The sequence below is a fragment of the Tenrec ecaudatus genome, chromosome 10 (genome assembly GCF_050624435.1).
Source record: "Tenrec ecaudatus isolate mTenEca1 chromosome 10, mTenEca1.hap1, whole genome shotgun sequence".
NCBI classification, from domain to species: Eukaryota; Metazoa; Chordata; class Mammalia; order Afrosoricida; family Tenrecidae; genus Tenrec; species Tenrec ecaudatus.
The window spans coordinates 105,034,660-105,059,263 of NC_134539.1; the positions used below are offsets into that span (position 1 = coordinate 105,034,660).

Consider the following 24,604-nt stretch of genomic DNA (forward strand, 5'->3'; position numbering starts at 1 on the left):
GACAGCCAGACTCCAAGCATAGCTGGCTCTGCAAGCTCGGGTGAGGCCATTAGGCCCAGTCTTTGTGGATCCCTCCATTGTCCTGGCCTCTGTGTGCCTTCACTCTCAGACAAGCCCTCCTTATTGGTGACAATGTGCTGGCAGCAATATCAGTGCCCCAACAAAAGCAGAGCTTTTAAACCTCGGAATGCAAACAAACCAACCCAGAAGGCGACTGCCTTGGATCTTAGGGTCATCACTGAATCAACTACTGAGGCCAAGGCATGAGATGGTGCGATGCTCCCTCTGATCCATCAGGCCCCATCGTGAGCCCCCCTTGAGCAAGAAAGGGAGAATTTCAAAATATTGAAGAGAGCCCTGTGACGCAGTGGTTACGCATTGGGCTGCTAACTGCAAGGTCAGCAGTTCGAAACCACCAGTCGCTCTATGGGAAAAAGGATGGGACTTTCTACTCCCGTAAAGAGTCTCAGAAACTCACAGGGGCATTTCTACCCTGTCCTATAGGGTCGCCATGAGTCGGCATGGATTCGATGGCTGTGAGTTTTGAGTGAGTCCCACCAGAAGAAGCAGCCAAAGATGTTAAAGGGCAGTGGAAGCCCAGTAGCATCTTCCTAGTCTCTTCCCAGTAGGGACTCGTCTCTGGGTGGTTACTAACAGCGAGGCCCATCCATCTGCTTAGTGCTTCCTTTTCTCGGATCCTCCCAACTTCAGCTGCACAATCAGCCCAGGAGGCAAGTGGCACAGCTATGCCCATTATAGAGATAAGACAACTGAGAAGGGTCTTGGAACCAGTGGGCTTTGACCAGCCACAAAGCAGGTAGAGAGCCCCCAGAGGGGCTGGGGATTGGTGTGTGCAGAGAAAGAGGAACAGCTCACTGACCCCAGACAACTTCCTTTGTGTGACAAGGCTCGCCTCCCTCCTCCACCACATCCTCCCCTGCCCTCCAGGGTTGCAGCCCCTTGGCCTCTACATTCAGTGTGTGTGCCTCCTGCCACTCTCCCTGTCACTCAGCTCCTGCCACGCCTCTTATCCCCGACCTTTGCTCCTCACTCCAGCCTGGGTTTTCTCTAGCCCAGAAACCCTGTGCTCACTTTCACTCGCTGCCTGCCCTTCCTGGCTGCGTGTGGCCATGTGCACAGGACAGTGTGCCCGATGTGTGGGCCTCTCCCTCATCCCGCTCTCGCTGATCTGCATCTTGGCCAACATCCTTCTGCTGGTGCCTAATGGGGAGACTTCCTGGACCGACCACCTCAGCCTGCAAGTCTGGCTCATGGCGGGCTTCATCGGAGGGGGCCTGATGGTGAGAAGTCTGGGGAGGGTGGTGACAAGAAGGGGGATGGGCCAGATGGCTATTTCTAAGGGATTTACACCTGGCGGGGGGGGGGGGGGGGGGAGGGAAAAGATGAGTGCCAGGGGAGAGATGCCCTGGTTTGATAGGGTCTCTCTCCTGCCTCCCTCTTCCAACACACACACACCAGCTTCCCTTATCCACCTATTCCCCACCCCACCCCCACTACAGTTGGACAGATGGTGGGTACCCTTCCCTACAAGGGGCCAGGTAGCAGGAACAGTTGGCTGCGTGGGAGGTTATCGGGGCAGGACAATGATGGTCATAGAGGGGCGGGGCAGTAAAAATATCTGGAGCCAGGGAGCGACATCACTGATCAGTCACTTCCTCCTATCAGCTCAGTGTGCCCCTCCCCCTCCCGCATAGCCATTCCCCCCTCAGTCCACATTTCTGATAGCCTGGGCAGAGCTCCAGAGGCCTGGGGTCCTGCCCACAGCTGCCACATTCAGCTTCTATCTGAAAAGCAGGTGGTTTGAATGCACTTCCAGGAGCCTCGTAAGAAAGACCTGGAAATCTAGTTAGGAAAAACAACCCCCCACCCAGCCATTAAAAAGCCCCGTGGACACACCTGGGCTGCCACTTAAGAGGCAGAAGGGACTTTGCCGTTGTTGAGCATTGACTCTGAGCCAGTCTTGACATCAAGTCAACCTGCTGTCTCTTTAAATCCTGCCGAGGGCCCCTCTGAGCTAAGACTGACAGGTCCATTTTTAACCAGGGAAACTGAGACTCAGAGAGCTGACTCAGCTGATAGAGTGGGAGGTTGTGTGCTGGGTTCGTATAGAACACAGGTCTCCTGACTCCCCTGCCGTTGGGCACTTGCTGCTGTAGCTAGGCGCTGTCATGCCGGGTCCGGCTCACAGCATGTCTATGTACAACCCGTGTCCAACAGAATGAAGCCGCGCCCTCTGCTGCACCATCCCCGCAATTGTAATGTCGGACCCCATTGTGGTAGCCACCATGTCAGACCACCTCTTTGTCGCTGCCCCTCATGTTTAGCACGCATGATGGCCTTTTTCAGGGCTCTGACCCTCCTGAGAACATGTCCAAAGTACGTGAGATGAAGCCAGGCACCTCCTGGGTGCTGCTGAAGTTTATGGGGCTAATGATATTGGACCCTAACCCTGTAGGAGACCACAATCTGGACAGAGATAAGTAGGAATATAAATAATTATAAATTAGAGCCCGGCAGCATGTCAGAAGCGATAACATCCTTCCGTAGTCCAAAGGTGCCCTGGTGGCTCCGTGGTTACTCAGCCACTAATCAGAAAGTCTGTTCAGGCCTCCCAGCTGCTCTGCTGGAGAAAAAGGCTTCCGTAAAGATTATAGCCGTGGAAACCGCCCCCCCCCCCACAGTTCCACCGCACCCTGTAGGGCTGCCAGGAGTCAGAATCCACTCGAAAGCACTAGAGAAGTGGGTAGGCAGAGCCCAAAGAGCAATCCCGTAGAAAAGAGGGTCGTGTTTGGTAAAGCAGTGTGGGTCGGCGAGCATGAGGGCACGCTCCCAAACACGGATGGAGATGACGGCTCTAACGATGGGTTCAGATAGCACCCAAGACGCCTGTGAGTCGGGCGCAGGACTGGGCACGTTCTGCTAACAGTTCGTAAGGTTGTCGTGAGTCAGGACCAACTGGACCAGCACAGTCCACGGGGTTGAAGGGAGTCACAAGCAGCTTCCCAAATGAGGGGAGTCATGCTGCGGGGAGGTTTTGAAGATGGCGGGCACAGGGTAGCCCTCTGACTCTCCTCTCACAGGTCCTGTGTCCTGGAATCGCAGCCGTCCGCGCCGGTGGCAAGGGCTGCTGCGGTGCCGGCTGCTGTGGAAACCGCTGCAGGGTAAGATCCCAACTGAAACCGAATTCTGAGCTCAGTCTTTGATCCTGCCTCTCGCAGCTCAACCGCACAAGCTACAGGCCCTCTCCACAAACAGAATCCTTACCACACAAGCTTCTCTGAACCGCCCCAGCTCCACCAGACACTTGATTGGTGAACTTGGCCGGTGGGCATGGCCATCCCGTGAACCTCCCTGACTGCGGGTTCTCCCAGTTAGCCTAATTCTCAGGGCCAACGTTTAAGGGAGAACTACGTGACTGGGGAGACTGCAGCCACGTGAGGGTTTGAAAACAAGCCACAGAAAAATCCTCACTGCCACCGTGGTCGATGCATAATGGTCCTTGAACAGGGTATACCAACCTCTACGAGCTTCAGAGGCTATAAAAACCTCTCTCCCACAGAACAGCTGGTGGTTTTGAGCAACTGACCTTGCAGATCGCAGGCCAAGGCCTAACCACTACACCACCAGGGTATAGCACCAGCTAGGCTTCATCGGCCCATGAATAGGAAGGAGGCCCTACGATTTATGCTACTTTTCATTCTGCCTCTAGACAGCCTTGGTTGGTGTGGTGGGCTCCCCGCTGGTCGGCTAGCCACAACGTCAGCAGTTTGAACCCCCCCACCCCCACCCCTGCTCTGTGGGAAGAAGATGTGGCTTTCTAGTTCTGTAAATAGTTCCAGTCTCGGACACCCACAGGGGTGGGCGTTTGGAGAGCTTTTTCATTTCACTCTGCATCCAGATGCTGCGCTCCGTCTTCTCCTCCGCATTCGGCGTGCTGGGTGCTATCTACTGCCTCGGGGTGTCAGGAGCCGCGCTCCGCAATGGACCCCAATGCTACGCTGATAGCAACTGGATTTACCCTTTCGAAAACTCCCAGTAAGCCTTAACCTGGGTGCGCGTCCACCCTTCTGCCTCTGCTTTCCCTACCTGCCCTTTGCACGTGGCCTGGACACCTGGCCACTTCAAGAGCTCCCCGCGCCCCGACACGGGCCCCCGGACATGGACCCCCCAGTGCTTCCTTCCCAGATTCTCTGCACGTGCACCCGTGGGGTTGTGCACCACGGGGGACAGGGGGCTGGGAGGACCCCTCGCCTCCCTCACGTGACCTTGCCCCGCCCACAGGGGACAGTACTTGCAAAACCATACTTTGTGGAGTAAGTGCGAGAAACCGCCCAACGTGGTGACCTGGAACGTGACGCTCTTCTCCGTGCTGGTGGCCGCCTCCTGCCTGGAAATTGTGCTGTGCGGGATACAGCTCGTGAACGCCACCCTGGGGGTCTTCTGTGGCGATTGCAGGAAGAAGGGGGTGCGTTGGGGTGGGGTGGGGGAGAGGGGTCACTAGAGGGACCCTGCTTGCTGCTGGTCGTGTCCTAACGCTCTCTTTCCCGCAGGACTCTGCTTCCTGAGGCTCCCCGGAAGGACCACCTGTCCACCTGCTGGCCCGGGCGGCCCCAGCCCTGCCTTGCTGGAAGAATAAACTATTAGGCGCTCGCTACCCTGTCTCGGAGTATACTATACGCGTGGTGTGGCCAATGGCCCCCAGTTACACCTGCGGTGGGGCTGACTCTCTCATACTGTTATTGATAAAATAACCAATCGTTACAGAGCCATCCGAGGGCCCTGGAAATCCAGTAGTAAACAAGATAGACAGATTCTAGGTTCTCAAAGAATTTAACAATCCCGGGGGACAGACACCTTTTTCTTAAATGGTCATGGATTATTTCAAACTGGAAATAAGCTCATCTATATTATTTTATTTTTTAAAAAATTTTAAGTCATTTTATTAGAGGCTCATACAACTCTTATCACAATCCATACATACATCAATTATGTAAAGCGCATTTGTACATTCATTACCCTCATCATTCTCAAAACATTTGCTCTCCACTTAAGCCCCTTGCATCAGCTCCTCATTTTTCCCCTCCCTCCCCGCTGCCCTCTCCTTCATGAACCCTTGATAATTTATGAATTATTATTTTGTCTTATCTTACACTGTCCGACATCTCCCTTCAACCACTTTTCTGTTGCCCATCCCCCAGGGAGGGGGTCACATGTAGATCCTTGTAATCGGTTCCCCATTCCCCACCCCACCCTCCCGGTATCACCACTCTCACCACTGGTCCTGAAGGGTTCATCTGTCCTGGATTCCCTGTGTTTCCAGTTCCTATCTGTACCAGTGTGCATCCTCTGGTCTAGTCAGATTTGTAAGGTAGAATTGGAATCATGATAGTGGGGTGGGGGAGGAAGCATTTAGGAACTAGAGGAAAGTTGTATGTTTCATCATTGCTACACTGCACCCTTACTGGCTCATCTCTCCGTGACCCTTCCATAAGGGGATGTCCAATTGCCTACAGATGGACTTTGGGTCTCCACTTCGCACTCCCCCTCATTCACATTGATATGATTTTTTGTTCTGATGATGCCTGATACCTGATCTCTTTGACACCTCGTGATCGCACAGGCTGGTGTGCTTCTTCCATGTGGGCTTTGTTGCTTCTGAGCTAGATGGCCACTTGTTTACCTTCAAGCCTTTAAGACCGCAGACGCTATATCCTTTGATAGGCAGGCACCATCAGCTTTCTTTGCCACATTCCTTATTCACCTGCTTTGTCTTCAGCAATTGTGTTGATTGTCTCGGGGAAAGTGATGGCCTTTGCCTCCTAGCTCTTTCCTCTATTTCCTTTTACTTTCCTCTTGTCCACTATCACATTCAGCCTTCATTTGGGTTTCAGTAATTCCTCTCGGTTACATTACCCTTGGTCATGTGGCCTACCAGGCCTCCTACATCCTCCTCACCACCAATTTGGATCACTTGTTGTTCCCTTGTCCCTGGGTTTGTTAACAACACTTCCTTTCCCCCCACCTCCCCATCTCCCATGTCCCTCTGGAATTGTCGGTACCATTGTTTTCTCCTCCAGATTGTTCATCCAGCCTATCTTATTTAGACAGACCTGTGGAGATAATAACATGCACAAAAACAAGACAGAGCAAAACCAAGCAACAAAATAAAACAAAACAACAACAACAAGCCAATGACAACAAAACAAAATACAACAACAAGAGAGAAAAACTTGTAGTTAGTTCAAGGACTGTTTGTTGGCCTTTAGGAGTGTTTCCCGGTGGAGTCTGTTGGGACTCCAAACCCTGGCCCTAAAGTCTGTTTTTGGTATTCCCTCGGGACTTTGTTGTTCTGCTCCCCTTGCTGTTCTGTTTCATACCCTTAGTGTTTTGCCTCGGTGTGGCGGGATCAGATTGGGCACAATTCCCACACTGTGTCTCCAGTGTTGCCCTCTGTAGGGCTATGGGTCAGTGAGGGACGTCGTGTCTCAGAGTGGGCCCAGCCATATGGTCCTCTGTGTGGATTGGCTGCTCTGAGCGAAAATATCGTCCTTAAGACTTGGTGGGTCAGGATGCGCTCCACTCTCTCTTCTCCCCCTTCATTTGCTCCCCTGTGTTCTGATCAGACATGCCTCTCTCCCTGAGCTGCAGATTCACTGCTGTCCTCTGAAATAAATTCTTCAGGCAGGAGGGGCAGATGTCCACGTAGTTGGGATTTGGGCCAGCCCCTCAGATCTCTCCCTATTTAATTTTTTATTAATAAATAAAACTACTTGGATGAAGGTTTACAGAGCAGGCCTTCCGTTTCACATTCAGCAATTAGACACATTGTCTTCCATCTATTCTACTGCAATCCCCGCAAGGCAAAGCGACACCACTTCCTTCCTGCTTGCCTTGGCATCTTTTCCTAACCCTCAGCTCAGTCCTTGTGTAAACGCTGCCATTGTGATCTGAAGTGCTGATTACTCCTGGGGTGCTAGGACCACCCGAGTGTAACTGTTCCCCTCCCAGGGGGTCTACTGCTTGGCTGAAAGTTGAACCTCAGGGGTCACTGGTTCACTTTCAGACCTGAAGAGTGAGTTAAGAGCCATCCTTTTTTGAGGGTTGGTGATAAGCTTTTTTTTTTTTTAATGCATTCGTAATAAGAGATACTGATTGATGGAGGGGCTATGTTTTGTAAGTCTCCCTGGAAAAGTGAAATTTGTGTTGAAAATCTGAGTACCTGGAGATCCCAGGCACACTTTCATTTCTTTGACTCTAGGAAACAAAGGTTTAAGGCCTTTCTAGTTTTATCCTCTAATTTGGTGGAAGTGTCTTAACCTGCACTGAAGCAGGTAAAGGTGTCGACAGAGGCCCTCAGAAAATCAGGGGCTCGCCTGACTTGTAGGAAAAATCCTGGGCTTAATAAGTGCTGTATCCGGGTGCATAAACCTTCAGCAACTTGCCGTGTCTGAGAGTGGGCCCAGCCCCATGCTAGGTCCAAAGGGGAGCAATAAGATGCCGGGGTTTCCCAGCGCGAAAGTAAGCGAGACCAAAGGCAAGACTAAGAAGGTTTAATAAGGCGCGGTTGGGACAGAGGCATCGCGGTCAGCTGCGGCAGCAGAAAAAGCGCACGTCGTTCAGGGAGGTGTCGTCCAGGAGACCTCTGGGTCGTTCGATCTTGCTCTGCAAGCCGCACACGCCTTTGACGCAGGAGTCGCTCCAGTCTCCAAACTCTCCCCAGGTCAGGCCAGGCCCCTCCAGCTCTGTGCCCTCCGAGCAGCGGAAGAGCACGTTGTTCACCGCGGTGTTGTCCCCCGGGGTCTTGGGTGTCTCCACGCGAAGTGAGAAGGCCACCAGGTAGCCGCCACTCGGGCACCACTGAGGCTCACTCCACGCGCCCCACCTGGGAGAGAAGCGGTGTCCCCAGGTTCTACAGAAGCGCCCCCCCCCAACCCAGCTTCTAGACTGCTCCCCCAGCCCCCGGGACTCCCCAGCCAAGAAGTGCAGGTCCTCCAAGCAGAGGGAGGTCTTCCATTCCGGTCCTTCCTCTAGACTGAAAGGGCTTGGAGGCACCTGCCACCCCGCCGGGGGGGGGGGGGTAACGGAGGGCAAGGGCGTACCCCACCCCAGGGGATACTGAGCTCCAGCCTACCACCTCCCTCCACCCACCCGCACACACACCTTCCGGACTGGGACTCCACCGCGTGCTTGTTGCGCTCTGCGTCCCCCCGCGCGCAGTGCAGACGGATCCCGTTCACCGCTGTGTCGTCGCCAGAGATGCCTTGGGGTGGTTCCACCTGGGAGAGAGGCAAGGAGGGGTCCGGGTCAGAGGGCTGCTTTCAGAGGTTCTGGGACCCCTCAGGTCTCCACTCCTCCAGGATCCAGGCCCGAGCCCCCTCTCACCTTGAGCGAGAATCCGCAGGCGAAGAATCCGTCCGGACACATATCGGGCCAGGCCCAGTCGCCCCAGGGGCCTCCGTTGGGCACCTCAATGACATTCGTGACGCTACTCCTCCCATCCCCTCCGGCCAGTCCGCGGCGAGTCGCCCACAGCAGCAGCAGCAGCAGCAGCAGCCGCTTAGTCTGGCCTCTGCTCTCCATCCTGCCACCTTCTACCGGGGTCCAGCCAGTCACTCCGGTTTATACCACCCCCGCCCCACAAGGGCTCCGATTTCGGAAAGGCCACAGATTAAGTGACATCCAAAACTAATCCGCTCCACTCCCAGGGCCTTGCAGAGTTGGTTTTGTGGTCGGAGAGATCTGGCACCCAGAGCAAAAGGAGGAGGGGCAGCCCAAACTGGCGGGTTGAAGTGCCGGCCACCTACTAAACCTACTAAACGTTAACTGTGGCCCCACATTGTGCTCAGCACGTTGCAGGCTTACTTTGTGTAATCCTCTCACCACAGTTTGTGGGAGTAGGAATTAACCCTCTTACTTTGCAGATGAGATAACCAGGGCCCAGAAATGGCAAGCAACTTGCCAAAGGTCCCAGCCAGCAAGCTGGGCAACATTCCATTCCTAGGTACTGTGGAGACCAGGGCTGGGGATGGATGGCAGTTATTCATGGTGCAAGCAACCTGGCCCGAGACAAGATGGGTGAGGGGCAGGCCGGGCATCTCCAGGGTGGAGAGTGCATCTGTGAAAGATAGGGCAAGAAGCCACCAAGTGCCCAGCTGTGAGGGTCTTCTTGGATATTCAAATGTTCTAAAATCCTGGCTTCTTTAGAATGAGCTCCTCCTAACAAAATTACATATATATAGATATAGATATATATAGTACATTATAATAATATACACACACAAAGGAACAATCCTAAGAAGTTTATGGGGGGGAACCACATTATCTTTGAACTCCCTTCTGACCTATTTTAATGTTCTAGTTTTCAACAGTCTCGGCTTTTTTAAGTTGAGGCTTCCTCTGCTTTACTGTGCTATTATGGTCGGGGTTTTGTGAGCTTCCTGTGTGTGGAATCCACAATGGGCACAACTATAGGCGGCAGCACCTGGGTGCATGGTTTCGTGTGGCATTATGGTAAGGGAGGGTGATGGGAAATGGGCAGAGAATAACAAGGGGTGCAAAGAAGAAGAAAAGGTACTCAAACTCATTGTGGTGATGATTGTACAACTCTTTTTAATATGATCGAACTACTGTAGGATGTGAATTATATGCCAATAAAACTGTTTTAAAACTTTATGGGCAAAAACAAACTTTATGGGCATGAGACAGGTTCTGCCTTTGTTCTAGAAGCCTTCCTGGAATGCCTTTCCCTCCTTCACCACCAGGTGGCCTCTTACTTTGACCTTGAAAAATTTGGCTCAAATACATAAACAAACAAAAAACTTCACTGTCATCCAGTGGACTCATAGCAACCCTGTAGGACAGGATAAACATAAATGAATGAATGACAGGACAGAACTGACTCGGTGAGTTTTCTGAGATTGTAACTGTGTACTGGAGCAGAAAACTGTCTTTTTCCCACGGAGCCGCTGGGTCTTTCAAACTGGACCTTGTGGATCGCAGCCCAACAAGTGAGAACTACACCAGCACCAGGGCTCCTCGATATGTAAGGTGGGGTGGGGGGTCATTTCTTTGGCTGCCCGTCATACAGGTTAAACCATTTTTCAGTAAATATTTATTTTATAATAATTTAATTTGGCTCTGGCAATATTCTAAGAGCCAAGAGAAACAGGGCTCATATTCCAACGAGAGAACATGATGTAAGTCTCACCCAATGAGACAGGGACCATGGTGTCACGGCCGTGAAGACCAACTGGCGAAGCTGACTTCACAAAGACAGTGGTCTACATCCTGCTTTAGTGAGTAGTAACAGGGGTCTTAAATGCTTGCTTGATGCAACTATTGGTTTCTCCCCATCCAAAGGAGGAAGAAACCAGCTCCACCCCACCCCACCCCTCCCGCAAATAAAAACAAGCACTCATTGCTCAATTCTGACTCATAATGACCCTACAGGACAGGGGTCGAACTGGCCCTGTGGATTTCCAAGGTTATAACTCTTTAGGGAAGTGAAAAGTCTCATCTTCCTCCGTGTCTAGTCTAGAGGGAGTAGCTGGTGGTTTCTGACCTTGGGGGGTGGGAGGGGTGATGGAAATTCAAAGACAGACGGAAACACTGAGACCATAGACAGGGCTAAAGGACTATGGAAAGATCACACTACCACCAAATGCTCTGAAAATGAATAAATTCGAAAGTCCTGGTTAGAACCAACCAAATCATACTCACTGACATTGAGTTGATGGTGACTTACCGTGACTCCATGGGACACAACAGCCTCTTTGGGCTTCTGAAAATGTACATTCTTTACGGAAGTCGCTGGCCTCATCTTCCTCCCACTGGGCCACTGGTTGAGTTTAAACCACTGACCTCGAGTGGTCAATAGCTCAATTTGTAACCCACGACTACACCACCAGCTTCCTGGATCAAAGCGGGAGAAAAATGTAGAACAAAACCCGAAATCATAAAGAGAGACTAGGCTTGTTGGTCAGGTAGCATCTAGCGGGAGGTCCACCTTTCTTCACCCTCCAGGCTTGGAACTGATCTCACTGTGCTAGAATAATCAGCCATCTAAGATCAAAAGGGCATTTGGACAAAGTTCAGAAGGTCGGGAAAGGAGGAAAAATGGAAACAGGAAGTGGGATGAGCCACCATCCGCTGAGGGAACTGCTGGGGGATTGAGGTGATGAGTTGAATCGAATGTGTGTGAACTTTTAAATGGGAAACCAGTGACCTTGCTGTGGAAACCTTCCCCTAAGTCCCAGTATGTTTTTCCCTTTTAATCCTCCTGCAATAAAGCTTGAACTCCGTGAAATTACCTTTCATATCCTTGAGGTACAGAGCCTGGGATGCGGAAGTAGTTAATGCAGGTTGGCTCCGTGAATGAATCTGGAGCTACCAGATAAAAGAAAAGAGAGAAAAAGAACCGCGCCATGTAAAAGAATAAAACCTCAGGTAAATAGTTGAGAGGCCCTGCCCCCAGATCAAGACAAACGCCTCCTGGAATAGGACAGGGAATTTCCAAGTGGGTGTTTCTGAATCTCAGGTGCACGGTGCTTGAACTTAACAGGACAGATTTATGGGGTAATTGTGTTAAGCTTTTCTACTTACAGTGTTTTCACATACGTTGTCATTTAATCCTCACATGAGGCTTTCAAAGTACCAATTAAGATCCTTAATTTAGCCTACAGCCATGACCAACGCTGCTGCTGCCCTGCGGCATCAGCATCCCCGGACCAGTTGCTCCCAAAAGGCAACACAGAAGACTGAGGAGGAACAGGAGGACAATGACCAGGAGCCAGATGAGACCCTGTCGTCGAGGGACTCTGGGGTCTGATGGAGATGTTCCTGGAGAGTCCGGTCCATGGCTGGAGCCACTTTGACCTCTCCTCTTTTGTGGCTCAAAAAATGTACAGGTTTTCCTGGAGAAGTTGCAAATGGAGCAACAGCAGCGGCAGATACTCCTAGGGCCTAACACAGGGTTGACCGTCGGGCGGACTGCCAGGCCTCTCTCTTCACTGTCTGCGAAGATGGAGAGCAGGGGTCCTCAACTACGGCCCGCGGGCCACATGCGGCCCGCTGAGGACATTTATCAGGCCCGCCGGGTGGTTTTGTCCCGTTTTGTTTTTTACTTCAAAATAAGATTATGTCCAGTGTGCTTAGGAATTTGTTCAGGTTTTTTTAAACTATAGTCTGGCCCTCCAACAGGTCTGAAGGACAGTGAACTGGCCCCCTGTTTAAAGAGTTTGAGGACCCCTGATCTAGAGCCTTCACCTGTATTGAGCTTAGTGGGAGAAGTTTGAATTTCAATGGTTAAAACTGCTGATTTGGGGAGTTCTTTGTTGGTTTTTGGTCAAACTTTGGCATACTGGAACCCGGTGGGAGAATCCGTCCGCCCCCAACTCCATCAGGACCGCTCTTCTGTCTGCACACTGACCACAGAGTGCAGCTATGCAGTGACCCACCACCCACCCCTCGCCAAATTGCTCCCAAGTTGTCCTGAAGGACTACTCTCTCACTCCTCTGAGACCTTGGGAGGAATGTCCCCGAGGTTTGGTGACTTGGCTGTTTCAGAGTGGAGGTTGGGGAGGGGCACACAATGTGCAACAGGCACAGTGCATTACAGTGGTGTGACACAAACCCCCCACTGTGTGCCCATGTGTTGGGAGGAGCCGGTTCCTCTGCCTTTTGGCCGATAACCCTGTATTGTGTGTATAAAAAAGATGTCAGCACTTTTTTGCATCTAAATATTAAAAATTATTCCAACTGAAGAAAAAAAAAAGATCCTTCATTTACAATGGAGGGAATCCATCCGGGCCCAGAGTTCAATCAAGGTCAGCGTACTAGTAGGCTGCTGGGTCACTCGCTAGCCTTTCATCCCAATACTCAAGGCTGCCTCTTACCACAAGCTGGTCCTCCAGGTAAATGAAATGCAGACTCTTTACTATCATCCAATCCCCCAAATATCCTTCATCCAGTCCCTCACCCACAGCTAGCTGCCCTCAGGGGCAAAGGGCACAGGTGAAGGGGCCTTCAAAGTTAATGATTAGCCCTTTGCTTCTCACAGCACCAAGGTCTTCTCCCCACCGGGAGGGGCATGGACTGGCCAGGGAGGGGCTGGTGAGGGGTGGAGGTCCCAGAAGCAGTCATGGGGGGCACACTGCGGCCCCCGGCCCCTCGGTGCCGGCTCTACCAGGCAATTCTTCTGGCTCTCTTCATGCTGCTGCTGCTCTACCTCAGGGCTGGGAGTCTGCGTGAGTGGCCCCTTTCTTTACCGGATCAGAGAGGACCCCTCCCCAGGCCCTCAGGATCCAAGCCCCCTACTCCAGTTCTCACAGTTGCGTCTCGCCTTTCCCCAGGAGCGCTCTCTGGCTGTGACTCAGGGGCACAATCCTGCACCCGCCAGGAGGAACGGGTGCCCCTCCAGGTACACCTGGGGCAGGGCTGGTGCTGGGAGCTCTAGATGAGCCTCTGATCAGAAGTGGAGGCATTGGTCTGGTGAAGAGTGGGTCTTGCCCCTGATTTGCCCCCTCCCAGTAGAAACCAAGGCTACAGGTCGACGGACACCAGCTAGACTTTAGGAACAATTTCTTCACCTCCCAACTTGGCTTCTTGGTTCTGCTCCCATCCCCTTCCCCTCACGTCACGTCTCATCTCCCCTCACCCATCACCCCCCCCCGCAGGTCCAGCAAGAGTCAGGACCCCAGGAGGGGGAAGAACCTTCGTGCCTCGGTCCCCATGGGATGCTAGGTCGCATGATGAGGCCGTTCCAGGCCAGTCTAAGCCCGGAAGGGGATGTGGAGCTGTCTCTGTACCTGGCTGGATGGAAAGAGCTGATCAAGTAAGTGATTCCCCACCCCCTCCCGCCCACTTCAGTTCCTGCTTCCTCGGTTCCCCGACCCTGTCTCACACCATCTCCCCACAATCACACAGGTTCCTAACACCCCTCGGCTCCATCTTTACTTTCGCCACCACTGAGGCCTCCGCCAAGGTCACAGCCCTGGAGACGAGGGTTCGAGGCCCGAATGCCGCGCACTACACGTCGCTGGCGGTCATGACGGCGTGGGAGCGGAGCGCTGGACTGCTGAAGGGGGCGGCCGGCGCCGCGCCCCGGGACTCGGGCTCACGCACGACGCTCTTGCTGCACCGCGCGCTGCGCTGGTCCCAGCTCTGTCTCCACAGGGTGGCCACGGGGACACTCCGCGGCCCAGAGGCCGGCGCGCAGTGCAGCGACGCCTACAGAGCCGTCCTGGCCCCGCACTTCCCCTGGCTCATCCAGCAGGCGGCCCGCCTCGCCTTCCTCGCGTTCCCGGCTCGTGCCCGCTTGCTCCAGTTGGCGTGTCCCGGAGCCCGGGAGTCGCAGGCGCGAGCCGCGCTGGCCCTGGCCGCCGGCACGCTGGAGGACGTCTACAACCGCACCCAGGGCCTGCTGGCCGAGCGCGGCCTGCTGCACCTGGCTTGAAGCCGCTTCCGTCTGGGGCGGGGCCAGCGAGCCCTAGGCCCCGCCCCGTGCTCTCGCCCCGCCCATGCACGCGGGGGCGGAGCCCACGCTTAGGCCGCGCCTCTTCGTTGACGTCATCGCCGAGAAGGCCCGCCCCGGGCGGGGAAAGATTTGGGCTCCGCCCCTCCACGCCTCACCCCGGCGCAGCAATGGGAGTGGGAGGGGCGGTGGGAATAAAAAGTTGGTTTTGGGCAGCTGTCCCTGTGGGCGTTTTGTGTGATGGCCGCAGGCGCTGAAGGGAAATAGGAAGCATGTGTCATCCCCGTTCCCGGCAGCCTCTCCCAGGCTTCAGTCGCCAACTACTTGCCCTGTCTCGGGCCTGCATTGCTAACTCTTTCTGTAACCCGCACCCATCCAGCGCCTGGGCTTTCTCCGGGCTTCCCTGTCTCTGAATAAAAGGTGCCACGCCCCGCCCACTCTCCAAACCTCAAACCTGGCCTTCATGCCTCTCACCCAGCAGGCGCTCAGCTGGACAAACCCATATTCACCAAAGGGCTTCTTAGCCCTTCCCACAACAACCCGAACTAAACCCGAATTCAAGTGGAATTCCAAAGCAGTGGCCCTATAGGGTCGCATAGAACAACCCCAGGAGCCTTTACCTTCTCTGGGAAGATGTGAAGAAGGCCAGAGACCCCCGCCCCCCAGCCTGTGGGAACATGGGGCTCCCTGAGAAGAAGAGCACTTCCCTTGACCTTCAAGGATCTTTTTTCTTTTCTTCATCTCAGAAAGAAAACACAAATTCTGAACTCAGGACTTGGCAAGCGGTTCAATGCTCTCTCTGCCTTGGGGTCCTGCTACTTTTACCAGGCCCTCCCTCTTCCTCGTCCTCCAGCAAGGATGTCTCCCCTTCAGCTTACCTCCAGGATTGGAACGGGAGAAAGGCCGCTTCCCCTTTTTTGTTCCACCTCTGAAAGTCAACCCATGGCAGCCCTTCAGATGCTAGTCCTCGTGTCAACGGCGCTCAAGAGAGGGTCGGCTGGCCTGGGTCTGCGGCTGCTGTCGGCCTCTTTATAAGAAAATTACTCTGAATGTGGAAGTCAGTCTCACTTTGAAATGCTTGCTTTTCACACAAGAAGACAAACTAAATAATAAACATGAGTGACTTCAGGTGTTTAGTTTGGGGTTTGGGTTTTCCATGTCATCCAGTTTCAGCCATTATCATGAAAAGCACAGTTCAGCTTGCAAGCAGTAAGTTCCAAATATGCAGTCTAATTTGAAGTAGAAGAGATGGTAAAACATTGCATGTTTATGTACCCGAATCTCATCTCATGACATAGTTCCTGATTAAACAAAGGTCTGATTTTGCAATTAAACCTTTTATGTGATATAGAAGCATAAAGCAAGATAGCTCGGGGTTAATCATAGGTGAATAAACCATCACAGTCTGTACTATTTGCAAATCCACACTTTTAGGTGAGAAAAAAGGGATTTTTTTTTTCCTCCTACAGAAGGCCATTGTGCCCTTTTTTTCTTGAAAATCTTTGGACATCAATCACTTTAAATGTTTTTTTCCCCATTCATGTGAGGACAGACAGACTATATTGTTCAGAAGCTACGTGCACAAATGCACGCGTGTTCAGTGAAAGAGCAGTAAAAGAAACCCAAACTGTCCTTAGCCCATTGAAGGGGCCTTTTTCCCTTACTAGGAAATAGGCTGCCGGGCTGGAAATTACTTTATTGTTCTTTGTTGGGGGGGGTTTATAGCACTCGAGACTTGCTTTTTCATTCTGTCATTGCTGGAAGGAAACTGGCAGGCGTGGATTGGCAGTTCAGACGATGTTGATAGATCCTAGGTTAAGATCTGCTTTCAACCGTGGACATAAAGGAGGGTGGTAGGGTGGGAAAAGTTTCACATAACTCCTGTCTCCTAAACAGCAAAGATGGCTTATGCAGCTACTGTACCTAAGACTTTATGGTATTTTACATTTTTAAATTCTGTCTGTTATAAAATTATAGAGAACATTTTTCCTAAAAAAATATGTACAGTCAAAAAAATATGTACAGTCTTGGAAATTCACACGGGCAGTTTTACTCCACCTGTAAGGTCTCTGTGGGTCGGAATCGACTCAATGACAGTGAGCTTTGGGTGTGAGAGAACTGCCCCCATAGGGTTGCTAACATGGTCAGTCTTTACGGTAGCATGCTGCCCCAGCTTTCCCTGGAAGCTGGCTGGGCCAACCGTCTGACTTTTCAATGACCAACCCAGCACTTTACCACCCTGGTGCCAAGACTCCTCCCAAAATAGTGATCAGGTCATACACCAACTCCCAAATTAAAACGCTAATACGCTTTCTACTGGACTCCAGGATCCTATCTATACAACTGTCTATTGGATATCATGGCTTGGTTGGAAAACAGGGATGTTGGATGCTATGGAGCTGACCTGACTCATAGGGACCCCACTCGGCAGAGTGGAACTGTCGAGTAGCTGTACTCTTTACAGAAACAGATTGGCAAGTTTTTCACCTGCAGAGCCTCTGGATCAGTTTGAGTGGCCGATCTTTCCATTAGCGTCTGAGCGCTTAACAGTTGTACCCACCAGTGTTCCTCGGGAATAGCTCCCGTAGAGTGTCCAAGGCTCTACTTCTGTTCAGAAGCAGGCTGCCATATCCCACCCCCATCCAGCCCCCCAGCCTCCCTGCCCCCCCCCAGGAAGGGCTGGTTGGCTCAAACCACTGATCTATCCATTCGCAGTCAAGTGCTTAACCACTGCGCCATCTCCAGGGCTCTTTCATAAAAGCAAACCTACATCAAACCAATTATCAGAGTCTGTTCTGCCTCCTCACTGTTCTATAAATGTGTCAGACACTGTAAATCTTTATGGGGCTGGTTCATTTCAGCCTCCTGCCTTGTGGTTGCCACCTGGGTGCTTAACCCACTGTGCCACTTGGGCATTCTAATTCAATATCTTCAAGCCTCCTAAAACACCTAAGGGAGCCCAGTATTGAATATTTCTTAGATGTAAATAAACACTTTATCCTCCAGGGACATGAAGCTACTGGGCTTGCAAGTTAAGAACCACAGTCCCCAGGGACATTCAGATCAATTGGTGTAACATTGATCACAAAAATATGTCCTAACCCTACTCTGGTGACCAGCGCCCAGGACCTTAAAAGCTTATGAGCAGCCACTGAAGATACAATGACTGGTCTCTGCCCTGCGTAGAGCACAGAAGAGTGATGAAAACCAAAGATGGAAGGCTGACATTAGTCCAGAGATCTGACTTCTTGCACCACAGCCGCCTCTAGCCCAAACCAGAAGAACTAGATGGTGCCCAGCTACCACCAGGAAAACGTTGTAAACCACGTTAAGTTTTAACTTTCTCCCAAGACCGAATTTTAAGCAAGGGATTGCCTGAGTAATGGGGTCTGGTCGCAACATAGAGACCAGCTTCATGAAGACAAAAGGTTATGGTAGTTTCATTTAATGATATGGGACACTCCTCTCACAAAAACAGGATACATATTCTCCAGTGCTCATGAAACATCCCAAGGGTAGACCACGTGTTAGGGTATAAAACAAGTCAAACAAAACTCACTGTCACCAAGTTCCAACTCACAGTGACCCTACAGGACCGGGTCTGTCATCTATAGAGCTGGCCCTGTGAGTGTTGGAGACCGTAACTCCTTTCCGGATAGAAAGCCTTGTGTTTATTCTGTGAAGCAACTGATGGCTTCAAACCGCTCACCTTGTGGTTAGTAGCCCAACCCGAAATCACTATGCCACCCAGGCGCCATAAAACAAATATCAATACATTCAAAAGGGCTGCAATTGGAATTACATACTCTATTCTCCAATCAAAATGGAATAAAATTAGCTGTCAGTAACAGAAGAGATTTGGGAACATTCACAAATATATGGAAATTAAACCGTCTATGTTTACATAATTCATGAGTCAAAGGAGAAGTCACAGGGGAAACGTGAAGGTGCTTTGAGAGGAACGAAAACAGAAACACAGCACACTCAAACTTATGGGATGTAGCAGAAGCAGTGCTCAGAGGGAAATGTAAAGGCCTCCGTTAAAAATGAAGAAGCAGCTCAATTATAACCTGACCTTCCATCTTAAGAAACTAGAAGAAAAGCAAACACAATCCAGATTACACAGAAAACTCACTGCCATCGATGGGTCAATGCTGATTCACAGCGACCCCGCTGTGGGTTTCCAAAAAGGTGCTGATGGGAGTGGAAAGCCCAGTCTTTCTCCCGAGGAGCTGCAGGTGCTTTTGAATGCTGACCACACAGATTGCTGCCCAACTTGCAACCACTACATCACCAGGGCTCCCACTAAGCCGAAGGAAGAAAATAATAAAGATTAGCGTGTAAGTAAACAACACAGAGAATACAAAAACAGTAGAATCAACCAAATCAAGTCACTGTGGAAAATGCTTTGACAGTTCCTGAAAATGCTAGACAAAGTTTCAACTCAGCCCTGCAATTCCACACTTAGTAGATATTCGAACTCATGGCAACCGCACGTGCCATGGAGTCGAACTGCTTTACAGGGTTTGCCAGGGCTTTCCTCCCCAGCACAGCAGAATGGGTTCAAACACCAACCTTCTGATCGGCAGCCAGCCAAACCCTTGGCACCACCGGGGGCCTTTTCTAGCATAGGTTGTCGCTGTGTGCTGTGAGGTCGATTCTAGCCCCTAACAACCTTACAGGTGTGCAGTTCCATGGGAGAAAGGTGTGGTCGTCTGAGATCTTTTGTTGGGGTTCATAAGGTGGCCATGAATCCCAACCAACTAGAAGTCAGTAGGTTCTTGGGACATACAAGGAGGTACCTCCCCCCAAACCCAATCCCAATGCTCTTTGTTTTGTTTTCTGTTTTTACATTAGGGGCTCATACAACTCTTATCACAATCCATACTTACACTGTTGTTGTTTTTTATGTGAGGGGGATTATTCATTTGGAGTTCTTTACACCAGGTCAGACTGTTAATCAAGCTTTCTATTTAGAGGTTCTGAAAAGATTGTGTAACAGTGTGCAGCAAAAAAGCCTGATTTGTGGCAGACGGGGGACTGATTTTGCCACCATGACCATGCACCTGCTCACCAGCCATCTCAGTGCACTAGTTTTTGACAAAAAACAGCATGTCTCTCTTGCCCCTTACTCATCTGACCTCACTCTTTTTCGTTCTTTTTGTTTCTGCGAATGAAGCGGGGGACATGAAGGGACAGCGATTTGATGATGTAAAAGAGGTGAAGAAAACGAGGGGAGGTGCTGTCAGCCATCCAAACAGGCGAGTTTGAAAAATGTCTCTAAGACTTGACAAATGTACTAAACGTAATGGAGAGTACTTTGAAGGCGATAAGATTGTGTTGTAAAAAAAAATTAATGAATACATAGCTGGGGGGGGGGGAATCCGTTTTTTTTTTGGGTAACCACTCGGTCAGCCCAAACCCAGTGTAGCCTAGGATGTCCAAGACTGTAATCTTGATGAAGGCAGCTTGCCGCGTCTTTTTACTTCCAACTGACCAGTAAATTAACCATTGACCTTTCCCTTAGCAACCGAGTGCTCTAACCACTGCTCCGCCAGGGCTCCGCCAGCACCAAGCCCACTTTCCCCACAGGGTTTCCTAGGCTGAAACGTTGACAGGACTTTCTCCCGGGGCGGCTGGTGGGTGCCAAGCGCTGCCAAGCTGCTTAACTTCTGCACCACCAGGCTCCGCTTGGTGTGTACGGTTGTCAGTCACCGTGAAGTTGGCTCCGTGTACAACGCGCTCAAGTCGCTCTTACGGGCCCTTAAAACTACAACTCCCGTGCCATCAAGCCGGACCGCAAAGGCTCATGGGATACACAATCTCGGGACAATTCCCCTCCCCACCCCGCCACTTCCGCCACACTGCCGTCAAATGCCCCCTGCTGCAAAAGAACCGGCCACACGTAGTTTGCCCTTCTGCCGTCAACCAACACGCGGCTTCCCTCCCTGGGAAAAGCTCGGCGCGCGACCAGCGTGACAGAGCGCTTTACGACAGTTGCTTTGTGGCCGCACTGGAGGAGAAAGATGGCGGCATCCGTGGTAGCTGCTCCAGAATTGGGGCTTGCCCCGGCCTGGGGGCCGCAGGCCCTCACCCCCGATTGGGGGAACCGAGAAGTCTCCACAGGGGTAAAGAAGGAGTCGGGCGGTGTTCAGGAGATGTGTTCCAGGCTCGACGCAATGAGAGACTAAGGCCTGAGTGGCGGGGGGAGGATGATGTGGGCTGTGGTGTGCTCTAGGCATGGGGACGGTACGTGGCCGTTTGGGGGGGACTTTCATGGTGGAAGGTGAATTGAAGCGTAGCGTTCAGGGATCCTGCGGGGCCACTGAAGCTCTTGAACTTAAGACCTGAATGTGCATTTGTTTGTGATTTGAACGATGGAATTCTGAAACCGTGGAGCGTTGAGGGCCCGAGGTGCTTGAAAAGGGGTCTGCAGTGCATGTTTCTGCCATTGGGGCCAGTGAGAGGGGTCTTTGAGGAGTGGGTGTTCTGACGAAAGTGGAAAAGCGCCCAAACTCTCACCCTTCTCTCTCTTCCCAGACCACTATCATGGCTGTGCAGTTCGACGGGGGCGTGGTGCTGGGCGCCGACTCCAGAACGACCACTGGGTGAGCTCGGTACTGAAGGAAAAAGCCCCTTCTTCCCCTCTCAGCCGGTCCTCCTTGCCCTCCACAGACCTTCCCAAGAAGGTCTCGCCTGCCCCCTGGGAGAGAAGGATTTCTCCCAGCTTCCACTACTTCCCAGTTCCCTTAGCCGTAGGTGAAATCCTTGCCACATTTTTCTATCCAGCCCCCCAATAATGTGGATGAGAACTAATAAGCAATGCTAGAGTGCTTACCCCTGAGCCCTAGGGGAGTGGAAAGCATTGGGTTGGAGGTGGGAGATTGGGTGGGATGTGTGTGTGTGTCCCCGGGGGTCTCTTCCCAACTATTCTGTCTTGCAGGTCCTACATCGCCAATCGAGTGACTGACAAGCTGACCCCGATTCATGATAGAATATTCTGCTGCCGTTCAGGTTCAGCTGCTGATACCCAGGCTGTAGCTGATGCCGTCACTTACCAGCTAGGCTTCCACAGGTGCGTGTGGGCAAGGGAAGGAGGAACTATCCCTGAGGAGTTGGGGCCCGAGGGTCTTGTCAGTGACTTGACTTCCAAGGCCTGACAGCTGTCTTCCTTGTGCCCTCTCTCATCTTTTAGCATCGAGCTCAATGAGCCTCCACTGGTACACACGGCAGCCAGCCTCTTTAAGGAGATGTGTTACCGATACCGGGAAGACCTGATGGCAGGAATCATCATCGCGGGCTGGGACCCCCAAGAAGGAGGGCAGGTCAGAACCCCCAGGGAAGACAAACTGGGACCACGCCTGTGGTCCTCACCCCACCCTTTCTTTTTCTCCATCTAGTTTGGATCGCACGTCAACTATTAACTCTCCCCAGATCAGTCCCACAGTAGATAGGTGAAGGTCTGTGTTGGGAGAGGAGACAAATGGTAACTCTTTTCCCTCCATCTGTCAGGTGTACTCAGTGCCCATGGGGGGTATGATGGTGCGGCAGTCCTTTGCCATCGGAGGCTCCGGGAGCTCCTATATCTATGGCTATGTCGATGCCACCTACAAGGAGGGCATGACCAAAGAGGAATGCCTGCAATTCACTGCCAATGGTGAGTCTGGGCCTGTGACCATCAACCCCCTTACCCAAGCCACGCCCGCACCCCGCCCTCCTTGTAGGGATCCCAGCATCAGTATCGGATCCTGACTCCAACGTTCTCCTTTTGCCCACAGCTCTCGCTCTGGCCATGGAGCGGGACGGCTCCAGTGGAGGGGTGATCCGCCTGGCAGCCATTGCAGAATCGGGGGTAGAGCGACAGGTTCTCTTGGGAGACCAGATCCCCAAATTCACCATTGCCACCCTACCACCCCCCTGAAGCCTGCAATTACGGAATATAAGAGACCTGCGCCCCCCCACACCCCAACGACGTGGAATTCAGTAAAGTTTGACAAAAAGAATCTGTGGCTTGGAATTCTTTTCTTGGCCTTAAGTGTGCTCTGGTGGTACATGGTGAGTTAAGCAGTGAGCTGCTAGCTGCAAGCTCAGTGATTCAAGCCCAGCAGGTGAGCCTTGGGAGCTCACGGGGGGCATTCCTGCTCTGCCCTATAGGGTTCCAGTGAATCTGAGAAGCCTGACTTGTCTGCCCCTCTCCTGTTTGTACCGACGACTGCACTGTATGAATGGTGCGGCCTCCCGATGAGTAGTGTTTGAGATGAACTTGTTTGTCACAAAAGACTCCACAGCCCATTTCTGATTTACTTTTCCTTTTTTAAAAGATGTTTAGTCACTCAGCCCACTGTTCAGGTTTGAGAGAGAAGGAATCTGGAGGGATTTGCGTTTTTTACCTGTTAAGGAAATACACCGCGCGTGTGTGTACGATATATATAAATACATCCTGCTGTGCAGCCCTTCTCAAGAAATGAAAGCAACAGTAACAGCTTGTTAAACCCTCCACATATGTGGTTCTCTTACCCCCTCCCCACCTTGGAGGGGTAGTTTTCAAATCTTTCTCCAGACCCTAATTTTCCCTCACTGTATCCATGTCCAAAGGGCAGTTGCTCCAGTCAACGGCCCAGCCTCTCTAGTTCAAGCCCAAGTGGAATTCAGCATTCTGGCCAAGACGGCAGTTGTGGCCCCTCAGCCAGCTTCCTGACAGTTATTGGTGGCTACTGGCCTGAAGGCCCAAAGACCACATCGTTGACCCAGCCTCATGGTCCCTTCTCTCCACCCTCACCTCTCCCCTTCCCTGGTTGTCAAGAGCAGCTGGAGGTGAGAGACAGGTGGAACTTGTCAGTGGAGTTTAAGGTAGACTGGGTGTGAGAGGGCCAGCACTAAGTGATGTGGGCTGGCTTGAAGCCACTGCTCCCACAGTGGGTGTAGTGGTGCTGAGGGTGGACCCTGGCCCCTCTTCAGCTAGGTTGCTCAAGGCACTCCATGGCAGGGATTGACATTCTCAATCTTCCCCGTTTCTTCTCCCGTCTCTGATTCAGGGGATTGTGGGAGCTCCATGTGAAACACTTGTTCTAGAATGACACTGCCCTGGAAGGGGTGAGGCAGAGAGGCCCTGGATGAACGAAAGATGAACAGAGAGCACGTGTGTCTTAAAATAGCCAATGAAAGTGCTTTGTCTTCCTGCCGACATCTGCTGTCTGTCTCTCATGGCGCCCTGTGATTCCTCACTCCACAGGCAGCCTCAGTCCTGAAAACGCTCTGGAAGTCATCAATCAAAGGCAGCTGCTCAGGGCAATCCCATGTCTGGGTAGAATTATGCTACATGGGGGTTTCTTCTTTTAATAAATCATCGTATGGGGGCTCTTACAGCTCTTATAATAATCCGTACGTCATTTGTATCAAACACATTTGTACATAGGTTGCCATCATCATTTCAAAACAGTTTCTGCTTGAACCCTTGGTATCAGCTCTTCCTTTTTCCCTCCCTATCACACCCTCCCACCCTCGTGAGCCCCTGATAAAATTATAAGTTTATTATTATTTTCATACCTTACACCATCTGCTGTCTCCCGTCACCCACATTTCTGTTGTTCATCCCCACAGGTGGGGGGTGGGGGTGTTACAGGTCAATCATTGCAGTTGGTTCCCTATTTCTCCTCCTCCTGCCCCTACCTCATAGTATCGCCATTCCCATTCCTGTTCCTGAGGGGCTTATCTGTCCTGGATTCCGTGTGTTGAGAACTCTTATCTGTACCAGTGTACAGGCTCCGGGAGTCTAGCCGGATTTGTAAGGTAGCACTGGGGCATGATGACTGGGGAGGGGAGGAAGCATCAAAGAATTAGAGGAATGCTGTGTGTCTCAGTGGTGGTACACTGCACCCTGGCTGGCTCGTTCCTTCCCTGTGGCCCTTTTGTGAGGGAATGTTAAGTTGTCTACCGATAGGCTTTGCGTCTCTACTCACCTCCATCGTTGGCATCAGATTCTTTGTTTTGGGTCTTCTGATAGCTGATCCCGTCGACACCTCATGATCACACAGGTTGGTGTGCTTCCTCCATGTGGGCTCGTTGCTTCCCTGCTAGATGGCCACCCGGGGTCTTCCATGGCCGGTTGTTCCG

General features: G+C 51.8%; 4 protein-coding genes across 5 annotated transcripts; 3 read left to right on the plus strand and 1 right to left on the minus strand.

Annotated features, from left to right (window-relative positions):
• Nucleotides 1-1,130: 1,130 nt before the first annotated feature.
• Nucleotides 1,131-4,586, plus strand: TM4SF5 (transmembrane 4 L six family member 5). Its single transcript, XM_075559585.1, has 5 exons — nt 1,131-1,301; nt 3,102-3,182; nt 3,920-4,056; nt 4,303-4,486; nt 4,572-4,586. Exons 1-5 carry the CDS (start codon nt 1,131-1,133, stop codon nt 4,584-4,586), a joined length of 588 nt encoding a protein of 195 aa, XP_075415700.1.
• A 3,001-nt stretch (nt 4,587-7,587) lies between these two features.
• Nucleotides 7,588-13,836, minus strand: VMO1 (vitelline membrane outer layer 1 homolog). The gene is made up of 3 exons (XM_075561100.1): nt 8,404-13,836; nt 8,182-8,297; nt 7,588-7,903 (listed from the first exon to the last, which is right to left on the minus strand). The coding sequence occupies exons 1-3, from the start codon at nt 8,599-8,601 to the stop codon at nt 7,606-7,608; spliced, it is 612 nt and encodes a 203-aa protein (XP_075417215.1). The 5' UTR covers nt 8,602-13,836; the 3' UTR covers nt 7,588-7,605.
• Nucleotides 13,160-14,473, plus strand: GLTPD2 (glycolipid transfer protein domain containing 2). Its single transcript, XM_075559586.1, has 4 exons — nt 13,160-13,265; nt 13,371-13,438; nt 13,695-13,852; nt 13,945-14,473. The coding sequence occupies exons 1-4, from the start codon at nt 13,160-13,162 to the stop codon at nt 14,471-14,473; spliced, it is 861 nt and encodes a 286-aa protein (XP_075415701.1).
• Nucleotides 14,474-20,462: 5,989 nt separating this feature from the next.
• PSMB6 (proteasome 20S subunit beta 6) lies at nt 20,463-22,494 on the plus strand. 2 transcript variants are annotated; one of them, XM_075559183.1, is made up of 6 exons: nt 20,463-20,619; nt 21,032-21,099; nt 21,435-21,566; nt 21,687-21,816; nt 22,004-22,148; nt 22,270-22,494. In XM_075559183.1, the coding sequence occupies exons 1-6, from the start codon at nt 20,518-20,520 to the stop codon at nt 22,410-22,412; spliced, it is 720 nt and encodes a 239-aa protein (XP_075415298.1). In that variant the 5' UTR covers nt 20,463-20,517; the 3' UTR covers nt 22,413-22,494. The 2 variants fall into 2 exon arrangements, with proteins under 2 accessions (XP_075415298.1, XP_075415299.1); XM_075559184.1 differs by having other exon boundaries at nt 22,250-22,458.
• Nucleotides 22,495-24,604: the final 2,110 nt, after the last annotated feature.